The sequence below is a fragment of the Poecilia latipinna genome, unplaced genomic scaffold (genome assembly GCF_001443285.1).
Source record: "Poecilia latipinna isolate Pla-1442-1.1 unplaced genomic scaffold, P_latipinna-1.0 Scaffold2916, whole genome shotgun sequence".
Lineage (NCBI taxonomy): Eukaryota > Metazoa > Chordata > Actinopteri > Cyprinodontiformes > Poeciliidae > Poecilia > Poecilia latipinna.
The window spans coordinates 53509-65636 of record NW_015115532.1 but is presented as its reverse complement, the minus strand read 5'-3'; the positions used below and the strand labels follow the sequence as shown (position 1 = coordinate 65636).

The 12128-nt window shown below is 39.3% G+C and overlaps 1 protein-coding gene across 1 annotated transcript; it reads right to left on the bottom strand.

The window, feature by feature from the left end:
• Positions 1–1548: 1548 nt before the first annotated feature.
• Positions 1549–11834, bottom strand: LOC106939582 (microtubule-associated protein 4-like). The gene is made up of 2 exons (XM_015022030.1): positions 11701–11834; positions 1549–1792 (listed from the first exon to the last, which is right to left on the bottom strand). The coding sequence occupies exon 2, from the start codon at positions 1786–1788 to the stop codon at positions 1564–1566; it is 225 nt and encodes a 74-aa protein (XP_014877516.1). The 5' UTR covers positions 1789–1792; positions 11701–11834; the 3' UTR covers positions 1549–1563.
• Between the last annotated feature and the right edge of the window lie 294 nt (positions 11835–12128).

The window sequence follows — 12128 nt, the reverse complement described above, 5'->3', positions numbered from 1 at the left end:
TTTAATAAAATAAGATTATGACATACTCACAATCACATTAAAAAAAATATTTCAAAAGAAGGCTTTATCTATACTGAAATGGAGATTTAGGCAACATGTTGCTACAAATCGGTCAAATCAATAGCTGGATTCATAGTGTGATAACAAAAATAACAGCAGAGTGTCGCATTCAATTTTCCAAAACATTTCAGACAACACACATTTTCTGAGAATGTTTAATGACTTTTTTATGTAGTTTAAATTTTTTTAAATTGGCTTGATACAGATGCTAATGTTAGGAAAAAGTGTAAGTTTAGATTTCTGTTACTGCCTAACTGTCGTTTACCAATACAACCAAGAAACCAAGATAATTTTGTTATTTTGTAATGAAAAAAAGGACTAAATATTTCTCAGCAAAACAAGAAAAGGCTCAACTATAATACCTTGCAGTTTGATAAATAGAGCATACCGCTGAGAGCTACATGCCCCAATGAATGAAAGGCAGGAATTGCCCAACATATGACAGGTGGAAACCACCATAGATGGGTAATCCCTCCATGTGAAATCATTAGAATACAAACAGCGATGCTCTATTAGGACCCTCTTCCTGTTGATGTTTGAACAACTCCCCTGGTAAGAGCTGCGATAATCCTCATCTGTCGCAACACGGCTTTACAGTTCGCGCTATTTACCTGCTTTCCTTCTCTCCACCCTGCACTTTACTCCAATATCACTTCAGTCTTAGCATCCAATCTCAGTTCTCTCTTATTGCGTTGGACCTTTTCCGTCGTTCACGCCGACACAGAGTGTGCGACGTCTCCACTGTGTCAACAAATCTCTCTACAATGGTCACGCCACTTTTTGCACTCAACTTTCCTTCGCTAAATCTGTCTAGTTTCAGACAGAGCAGGAGCTTTGTGTCACCCATCATGATAAAGGAAACATTTTAAAATTACTTATTAGTTGTGATTTAAAACATTGACCTTGAACTGCCTCTGCTTTAATCCTCGCCACAGCTTTTTAGCGCCAGGTTCGGTCAAGTTACTTGGTTTTCATGATGTTGTTTATTGAGGTTTTGACAGAACAACTGAACTCAATCTGAGTTTAAATTAGATTAAATTACTCACAAGTAGGCAATATTTAGCATATGGTCACTTCTTAGGTCAATTGATTGCACTTCATTTTATTTAGGGGCCTCGCAGCAAAGGGGTATGTATACTATTTATATTTTCTACTGAAAACTATGCATCACTTGTGGATCGTGTATCACTTTATGTATGCGTTTTATATTTAATCCCACTAAAAACAAGGAAAAAATGTAAAAAAAAAAAAGATATTTCTACGAGCCTTAACATCTATTCAATTGTGTCTTTTAAAAAAATTATTTCAATTACATGGTACAAAACCAGTGTTGAATCTTGTTTGCAGGAAATCACAGTCAAGCCTGAAGGCAGCGTTTGGGGAAAAAAAAGGAAAACAAAGAGTGATGCAAAACTAACTGGACAGCTGACTTTCCTAAAAGCCTATGAGCCACCTCATTCTCAGTTCGTTCATTCAAAGTGAAGCTTCACAGAGGGCATGGGATCACAGCTCATTCTCACAGCTCTTCATGCACACTAAAGGCAACTTACCACTCTTGGTGTCCTTTCCGTCCACCAAGGGTCTGTAGTCGGTCTTGGAAACCGTCTCTCCCACCTTGTCGTCGTAGCTCTCCTTCTCCAGCGAAGCCACAAAGTCTCTCTTGAGCAGGGGCTCAGCTGGAGCCCCGCCTCCACCTCCACCCAGAGCATCTCGCAGACTCAGGTCCATACTCCTGAAGGAGGGGGAGAAAACAGACGCTTGAAAGTGGTCACCTTCATTCATCTTTGTGCTGTGCTACTTCCATGTCTCCTTTCTGCCACTGTTTACGTGTGACTCCTTCGTTCCAATGATTTTCCCCTTAATTCAAGTGAGCACAGTTCACACACAGCGTTCAGGCAACTCGCACATTTAGTTTTTCTTCATAAAACATAATTTGACTCGTGCAAGGACAAAAAACAAACTCCCTGTCTGATGTCTTGAGATGTTGCTACCAATCTCTAACTTGACCTTTGACCCCGAATGAGTCACTCGCATCATGCATCATACAAAAACAATGGCATATTACAGGTTTGAGCTACAGAACCTCATTAATCAGTGTCAAGAAATTCTCTGTAAGTTGTACTATTTGCCTGAAAAGAGAAGGCTGATAAGCTTTGATGTTCACTGTTTGTGTTTTATTCTCGTGTTTATCGCCAACCTCATATGGAGGCTTTATGCATGTACATAATCCATATTTAGCACGACACACAGGTCTGGGAAAGTAAAACTAGGGTTTAGCAGCAATGACTAGGCTAAAGCTTGCACCACTTGCATGATAAAGGTTTTATTTTTGATTGCTTCGACCCGCTTAAAGAAACGGGGATCCGTTCAGTTTTCATCATCACTATCACAGGAGAGCAGAAGAAACCTCTTGCAAACATGTTAACTCTTTCTCATTGGATTGACACATTTTCCGCACCTTTTTGCCAAAACAGTGAGCACAGATGTCCTTCAACCAGTCCAAGAGCCATTGTTTTAACCATGGTAACCAAAACAGAAATCACCAGGGAATCAGTTGTGGAATCAGTAAGAGTTGCATCAAAGCATTCTGATTGTGGATCCAATATTTTGCAAGAAGGAAAATCTGATGCAGCCTAGATAAATGGCATAGGCATGAAAGTAATAATACAATGACAAGCAAATGCAGTGTTTTGCTGTCCGATTGATTGGAAGAGTTTGTGCACGTTGTGTTGTTTGAAGGCAATATTTGCTTTTGTTTCGTATTTTTAAAGTTTTGGCAAACAAAATGCACAACTTTGAGCTATACATGCCGCTGTTTATTCCTGTGTGTTAACTCTGTGTTGACTTTGAGTTGACAGCTGCATGAAGGCAATCAAGAAAACTCTAATGGACAGTTCAATGTACCTTTAATCAGCCTGCATCCTGACACCTTATCTGCATGAACCCCGATTCGTTCTGTTCTCTGCTTCTGTTTACCCCTCCATCTGCACTGCAGGCAAACAAGCTGTCATTGTCTTGCAAATGTAACACACACACACACCACATGGAAAGCAGCCAGCATGAAGACATACAGTAGACTGTTAGCAGGCCTCAGGAAGGACTGTGGGCCATTGTTTCACAGATAGGGGTATGCACAGTGGACACCTCACACAACTTCTGCTCTCACTTTCAATTTGAGCCTCTTTAATCCCGCTGTCTTCCTTCAGTTTTGTCTACGCCAGTGTTGTCCCTGTGTCGTTCACTGGGTCTCAAACACAAAGACGTTTTTCCACGATAATTCTCATCGATGCTTAGCTCCCATATAATCTATCCCCTAATCCTTCACAGTTTTATAGTCCCCTGCTTCCCATGCATTCATGACACAGACAGGATTTACTCAGTGCTGTTCCAATATAAAAATGAGCCAATCCTAAGTGGTGCCTCCTGACCTCTGTTGCTCTCGTTGCTGCATTATTTATCGCTTCAGTGCAGGGGTTTCATAAGACAGCATATTCAGTGGCCTGAGAGTTGGATTTTATCTTTTCCTCAAACATAGTTTGGCTTTTTATCACTTCGGACCACTCAGAACCCAAGTTGATTTAGATCAGATATCACTGGTGAAATAATGAATCAATGTCTGGCTTTCACAGTCTAGTGATATTGTAAGATGATATTATATAATTTCATCGTCTATTCATGCTTATCCTCATGCTGCCTTGCTGGGGGCTGGTGACTATCTCTGGCACCAGTGAGGCGTGGGGTACAGCCTGGACAAGTCGCCAGGCCATCGCAGGGCAGGTTTTTAAAGTCAATTCTCATGATTTTTGTTTTTTTGTCAACTTCTGAGATCAGGTCATCATTGACACCCACAAACTCATTCTGGGGGATCCCAAAGGATTCCAGAGGGATTTACATTTAGTCCTTCCAGAGTGATCTGGCTAGGTCTGCCAAAGGTCACCCCTTTTATTTTAGCAAATAGTCACTACACTTGATGAGAAGCCAAGTTTGAAGCTTACTCAGGCATAGCACATATTGAGCGGCCTGGTAAAAACAAGCCCCTTGTTCTACGCTATTTGCTTTGTGCATCGGATCTGATGTACAAAGCAAATGACAAATGTAATGCAGCAGTTTGACGCTATGAAGCTTACCAAAAAATTGCCTGCAATCACAACGCATCCTTCTCTTCAATGATTTGCCTGGTAGAAATTCTACCGGAGGAATCCAAGTAATTGGGAGAAAGCCCCAAACTGTGCTGTGCAGCAAGATTATAATAGAGCCGGATTGTGCAAGAAATATTGTAAAGTTGCAAACAAAACCCGTCTTGATCATAGTCATTTTATCCTCCGGAGAAATTTCCTGTCAAAGCACAAGCAAAGCTTAAGCAAGTGGAATGAGTTAATCAATTAAAAGTTCAGCACATACTTTGCCTCTTCAATTTCAACAAAATCCAGCTTATAAATCAAACAAGATTTCACATTTAATTTTTACTGTGAACCATGAGTAAAATATTGTTTAATGCGAACCGTCACTACAAGCAGGCCTGGGTCCAGGACAAAGTTGTCTTAGAAGGCCCCCCATTCACAACATTTCGTAACTTGTATAATCTTATTGACTACTCTTGATTTAAACAGATGCTTGATGCTACATTCAGTACATTTGCTTTCCTCATACTTTTCCAGACAGCGTAGGAATCCAGGGCATACAATTTTCCCTAACTCTATCTATGCACATAAAGAGATGGAAAAATAAGAGGACGCTCGCCACACTTTATTATTGAAAATCTAACTTTCAACAAGGTCACCTGTTACATTTATTAAGTTTAAGAAATGATTGTCTAGCCAAACAAACAAAACCAACAATTTCAGCTCCTCACTCAGTGAGAAACAGCATAGCTCTCCAGCGGAGTTACGGGGCAGGCCTACAATACCAAAAGCTGCATTAATGATGTAACAGCAATGAATGGAGAGAGAGGTCAATGGCCCTGGGGAACTAACTGTTCCTAAAATCAGGATGCTTGTTGATGGCTAAAATTGCAGCTGAGCATCATCTCCATTCATAGAGCACAAAAGGGTTTAGATTACATGTTTCTGCCACCAAGCAGTGAGCACAACTATTTTGACAACTTCTGTCTAGCGAGATTCTGTATCCTACTTTGTATTTGTGATTTTTGTTTCAATATTGCAACATGTGCTGAAAGAGGCTTCTTAGGTTGTGTGAGCACTATTTCCTGTGAACCAATTGTGAGATTTTCTCTATTTGTTATAAAAATGTCTCGACAGAGAGGATCTCATTTTCTGTCTCGACAAGCAGAACCTATTTTTGCTGCAGCACGATGTGGGTTTTCCCCTCCATTTGCTTTTCTGTCTCCTGAAGTCCAACTTGAACAGAAACAGAAACAGAAAAACTGGACAAAAAGTAAAGGTGATTGAATGTATAGAGAAACATATCGGAGTAGTACTTTTTAGTATGACAAATGAATAAAATGTGTAATAAGATACTGAAACTGCAAATGTATAAACGCTCTAAGTTATTGAGGTACACTTAAGAATTATTTTTTTCAAAATTCAACCTTTCGACACGTTGGTTGGCATCCAGTAAATCTGTCAGACAAATAACTATCATCATTAACTTTCAATAAGTCAAACTGGTTGTGGAGTTGAATTGCTAATATTTATATTTCTAATTCAGCCTTTATTTCTGATGCAACGCTCTTGTTACTGAAATCTACGGCAGTTTGTTGTTAATATCTTCTTCAAGGCAGAAAGGCTGTTTGATAAAAGTAGCATAATAGTAAAACAGTCTAAAATAAGCAAAGGAAGGAAAATATTAAAACAAACCACTTCATTTATAAATGAGTGAGTGAGTTCAGAGTGTAACCAGTTAAAATTCTGCGATGACTGCCCATCCAGTCCCTATGGTGACTCAGCAGCTCCTGTGTGCTTCCCCTCTTGATGGGCACAGGCTCCGACACACCCACACACCCAAACACACACACATCCATGCACAGTGTCTGATTAGCAGCAGTTTAGATTACTGCTGACAACACAGTGTGTCAACACACCAATCACACACACATATAAATGCACATCTAGGACATCGGTATTGAAAAGAAAGGTGCAGACAGTCAGCACATCAACCAACCCAATTACTAACTCCACAAATCTGTCGAATGAGGCTGTTTTCTGTGTGTGTGTGTTTGCAAAGTGATCCAAAGAGTTAAAACTGCACATTAAGATAAAACAAAATCACAGGGAGACAAAAACCTGAAATTAAAAGAAACGTCTGCATAATAGATTATTTTAACCTAACCTATCCGTACTGTGTGAGATTCTGGGTCTGATGTGTTGCTGTTGACGGTGAAGTTGGCATCAAAGCGATCCAGATTCCCAGTGAGGAGAAAATTCACGAGGAGGCGGCAGAGAACCGTTTGTAATGTTGGATGTTCTCCAAATCATATCTAACTATTCAAAAGCAGACCCCCTTAGAGAGAATGTACACAAAAACTGGTAAATATGTTAGATGGGAGTTCTCTCAAAAGAAACTAAACTCATTATAAGTGCAGTGAGTAACTGTAGAAACAACATAATCAAATTTTAATTTAACTAGAGCTAATCTATAACAATTAAAATGGCATATTCCTAATAGTCAAACACAGTGAAATCGCTTTGCTTTAGAATAACCCTGAAGTTTCCTTCTGATAACAGAAAAGGTTTCAACTCAGAATGAAGACCTCCTGCTTGTGTCCTGCACAGAGGGAACGTGTTTTAATGCATTAGTGGATTTGATGGAGGGACATTTTGTGCTGACCCATCCTTCATTCTGCTGCGCTGTCTGATGTCAGCTCTAATAGCAATCTCAGCCTTGCAGTCAGCAGGAGAGCATGACCTTTGATGTTTCCACCAAAGTTTCTGTTTGGTCAATTTAGTCAACTTCTAATTTACAGCAAGGTCACATTTACTCTTAGACTTGCATTGTTACTGCTGTGCATTTGATGGTCAAAAAAAATAAAAATAAAAAAATGGCTGAGTCACAACCAGTTACCTATTCAAGTATGAAATACCACAAATGGATCTGTATGAAATTGTGTAATTACTTGAACTGTCAAATATGAATATGAATATTGACATAAACACAAACACACAAAGCAATGTACCATATATCAGCTATAGAAACAACATAGAAATAACAGAATTAAATAGTTACTTTCATGCACAGAGCATAAAAGTACTAAAAAAAGAGTTGTAGTTTTTCCTGAGGTCAAGCCTATTTATCTGAAATTTAATTTTATCAAACATATTGATTCCGAATTTATTATTGCTATTATCAGATGAAAAAATTTAAGCAATATCAGTAGCAATTTTAAAATTTATATTTGAGAAGAAAAACCTGTCAAGGAATGTGACGGAATAGGACCAAAAAGAAAAACAGTCTCATGCTGGAGTAAATAAAAAAAAAAAAATTAACTGGCACAAAAAAAAGTTACTGTTACAAAACTGAGAACCAAAGATAACAGATTACAGCAGACAGCACAACAGAGGAGATAAAAACAGTTAGGGTAGGTAGCATACGGATAGCTCACAAGGATGTAATGAAACTGACCCGCTTCCAACTGCTGGAAGTGATTGGTAGGAAGAATTTAAGCTAAAAAACATACCACAAAAAATTAATTAGAATGTCAGCACAGAAGAGTGAACATGGAAAGCTGGGAATGTATGGGTGACGACACAAATCTGAAAATTCCCCCTCAGTGGTCGTAGCAGTAACTAGAACTAGGTGGGCCCCATAGGGACATAAGAATTACAACATACAGATGTCGGAGTAAAATCTAAAGCTTGTCTAAAGCGAGTAATTAAGGTGTAAATAATTTGTTAGCTATAGATTTCTGAGCAACTGCAGCACATGCATCATTGTTAATCTGAAATCTAAAATACATTAGCAACTCTAAAAGACACGATGAAGACAGGTGAAGCTGAAATCCTAAAATTCTATCACCCAACAAAAGAAGAGCTCAATTAGTAACAGAGTACAAGTGTAATAGATAGTTTTGGTTCACCTTCACTTCCTCCTCCTCCTCCTCCTCCTCTTCTTCTCTTTCAGCTTTTCCCTTCAGGGGTTACCACAGCGAATCACCCGTCTCCATTTAGCAACATCCTCTGCATCCTCCACCCTCACACCAACTAACATGTCTTCTTCCACCACATCCATAAAGCTCCTTTGAACTGACCCTCTGATTTACTTCTTATCCTAGCCTAAATGATTGCCTACTTTGATGATGCAATTACTGGTAATGGATCAATTGGTACCGTTCTACTATTATCACCAGGAAGAACCCGGAAGATCAGTTGTGATTCCTTGTAAAGGCAGCTGAAGGGCAACAGCCCTTGAAACAAATACACTTAATCTGCTGAATGTTGAGTTAGCTATGCTGTTTAAATTCACTCTCAGTTTTTCACTGGGGTCACTGGTGTGAAAAGGAGAAGGCAGTGATCCAAATCAACATTCAAAGAACATAATTGTAAGAAATTGAAGAACCGCCTAGTACAGAAAGTGCCACATACTCAAATCAATTCAGAAAACTAACTGGAAGACCTAAAATGAATAACACAGAATGACAAATGGTATGCTTGTCAGATAACAAGAAAAACCACGAATAAACACCCGACTGGAAATCCTTGCCCAGACCGCAGACTTTCCTGAAGATATTACTTATGTCAGGCTTTCAGAAGACAATAGAAGATAAACCAAACTCCAGATTAGACCCCTTTTTATATAATAGTGTAGCCATGTAAGTGCGCTTCCAGCTTTTCACCCAGATTTATATCACCTATTTTCAGCAAAGTGCTTCTGAACACACCACACGGAAGGTTGTTCTCATGAAACAGACAAACATTTCTTCTTTAACATATTTTTTTCAGTATCCAGTGCCAGCTCAAAGCTGTGTAGATACCAAAAACATATTTGATTTAGCTGGCCTTCCAAGTATATCAACTCATAATACGTCATTTATATCAGAATTGTTTATCAATGTTTTTGCATGATACATCCAATATAGTCTTTAGTCAATTGTAATGTCAGTGACACTACAAACTGGTTGTTAATTTAAATGATTTTAAAGTATGGAAGTTGAAAATAATAAATGTTTTTGTTCTTTTTTAGTTCTTAGCATTACTATTGTCAAATACAAGTCTGATATATGTCATTATGTTGGCATAATTTTAAGTAGTTTCTCATTACTTTAACAGTATGGGTAATTGCACCATGTAGAAAGATGAACTATTGCTTCTGAAACCTAGAGAAAAAGTCTTTACACTGATGAATATAAAATGTTTTCAGTTTTGTGCATCATAAGTTTTGTCTGACTAGATTACTTTTGATGAGCCAAGAGTCCTTTATAAGATCCTTATAGTATTATAAACCTGAGCCAAAAATACCAGAGTTTCACATACCCAATGTATCAACATTAATTTAAAACCAAAATGTATATTACATGCCGTTATTGCTCATATTTAAAAGAGAAAGCAAAAATTACTCCTACTATAGTTAAAAGTACATTGAATATTCATTACTACATTTATAATAACGTCATCTATAACATTTGCATAAGGTCATTTTGATTTCTGACTGAAGCAGAAAGAAATATTGAGGGTGGCCAGCCTCAACCTTAGCAAATGTCTCTTAAGACATTTCTTAAAAGAGTAAAGCAAATCTAACAATTTGAGCAGCTTATTTAGCTGGATTATCTGCCATATTTGAAAACACATTTCCCTTAGTTGGAGTGATGAACGACAGTTTTCATACCATGGCTGCTACCATGTTTTGCAACTGGAAATATATCCAAACAGTCTTTCTGCTAATCGGCAGCACACAGCAACATGTGGGGGAGGGGGCATCCTCTACTACTCTATGTTCCACACAGTCAATGAAAACTCTGGTCACCCAGTTTTGTTGGCATCAGTCATAGGAACGATATAAAGGTGGTAAGTTTCCACTTCAAGCAGTGATGGCTAAATGGAGGGGAGGTAGATAAACAGACTGGGACAGTGTCTAATGTGGTGAGGGTGAGACTGAATGAAGGAGATCCTGGTCACAGCTGAAATCTTAAGGGTGGCCAGCCTCAACCTCAGAGATAAAGGTGGGAACCTCCATCATCTGGGGAGGGCTGTAAGTAGAGCAGCTCCTCCAGCGGACTATATATTCCTTCTGGCCTGGGAATGCCCCTGCATCTCTAAGAATGAGCTGGAGAGTAGTAGAGTGTTGCTGCGTAAAGGGATGAGTTTCCCTTCCTGGATCTGCCGTCCAATCTTTAATAAGCAGAAGACAATATGTAGATAGTATGAAGGATTTTTTTTTTTTACTTGGTTGGTTTTCTTTGGCCTTCGGCTGGCCCTGATAGTAATCACGCAGAATGTCAATGATGCAGTAGGTGGACATTTTTACAATCTAACCCATTTTGCGCCTTTTGTAGTTTTAGTCATTCATGCCAAAAATGTAAAATAACTTTGATTTGAGCTCATAATCTGAGACATTTTAAAAGAGATCGTAGCCAAAATGAATGGGATTATAGCAATTATGATATACAGTAGTTTAAATGACATTAGATTGGATGGTTTTATGAATGTGGAACTCCATAAGTGTTAAAAAATACTTAACTATGATGAAAAATAAAATGAGTCGGCGTGCTTAGAGTGCATAGGTACAAAATGGAAGTACAAGGGGGAGAAATGGCAATGCATAGATACAAACTGGGTCACAGATTTGACAAAGAACCAAACCGAGCTATTTATTTATTCAGTTTACATTGCCATTAACTATATGTCAACCACAGAGCGAACAGAGCACAAAAACAGTCAGAAAGGAAAATCATATGAGCAATGATAGAGCAGTATTAACACAGAAAACGCAGTGTGTGCGTGCATGCAGCTGTCTGTAGCCTATATGTGTGTTTGTAGAGAGTGGTGATGGGGGTATTACTGTATAATGGCCGGCTTACTCTCTATAGAAAACCAGGCTGTTCTTATGACTGCTGTAACATCAGAAAAAAATCCTTTATGTAACAGGCCTTTGACTTTGGTGTGTGTGCAGCAGTAAACAAATCACCGTAGTTTATAATCTGCCTCTTACTGTAGTCCCATATAAGAATATTACAGTAGCAGAGGCAAATGTGGGAGGAGAAAAAAAAGCAGCAAAGTCACAACACTTTCTACACTCATGAATAGCTTCCTAGGAACCACAGAATGGATATAAAGGGGATTCATCATTATTCCTACAGCGTCGGGATTTTTTTTTCAGGGGCAGTCTTGTACCATCCCGACTGCGGCATCACCACCATAACAAAGAGGCACGAATCCACGGACCTCTGCATGAGACAGCCCTCCACCCCCACCCCCTATCCCTCTCCTCCTCACACGCCCACTATCTCCTTACATTAGGATGAGAAACAGCAACAACAGCAAACGTCTAAGAAGGCGACACGCATCCTAATCAGAGAAATACGAGGCCCACATTAACGTCCCTGCATCGCGAGACCTAAATCACGCTTTAACCGTGGCTCGAGTGGCATCACTCATTTATAATGGCGCAGAGCGAGAATACACGCAACCATCGCGAACCACGCGATGACACACCTCGAATCTCAGTTACAGGCGAAAATGAGCCACTCACCGTGTGAATTCGTCCCTCGCAGTGTGTTTACGTTGTAGAGACAAGTGTGTGTGTGTGATGGGAAATCTCTCTTCCTTTCAGCAGCTTGCAGAGCAGTCTGGTACCAGGACACAAACACGCCCCCTTTCTGAATGGCTCAGCCAATCAGGAGCCGGGAGCAATAAGAATGGAGTGCTTAGAATCTGCAAACAGCGGACACTGCTGATGCGTTCACGTACCTCCGAGGAAACGACTCATGACTAGCCGACGTTACCGGATAAAGTTATAGAATGTATCCAGCATGAAGATACATATTTGCAGACCTGACATGATTAATAATACATAGAAAATCACCAGTGTGAAAACTATGTACAAGGATATGTATTTGTACAAGGACCAATAATTGAGCTGAAGTCCATTCTACCGGTGATTTGCATCTACACATGCTG

What these genes read in the sequence shown, in the direction of transcription:
- LOC106939582 (XM_015022030.1), bottom strand. Translation starts at nt 1,788, where the DNA reads ATGGACCTGAGTCTGCGAGATGCTCTGGGTGGAGGTGGAGGCGGGGCT.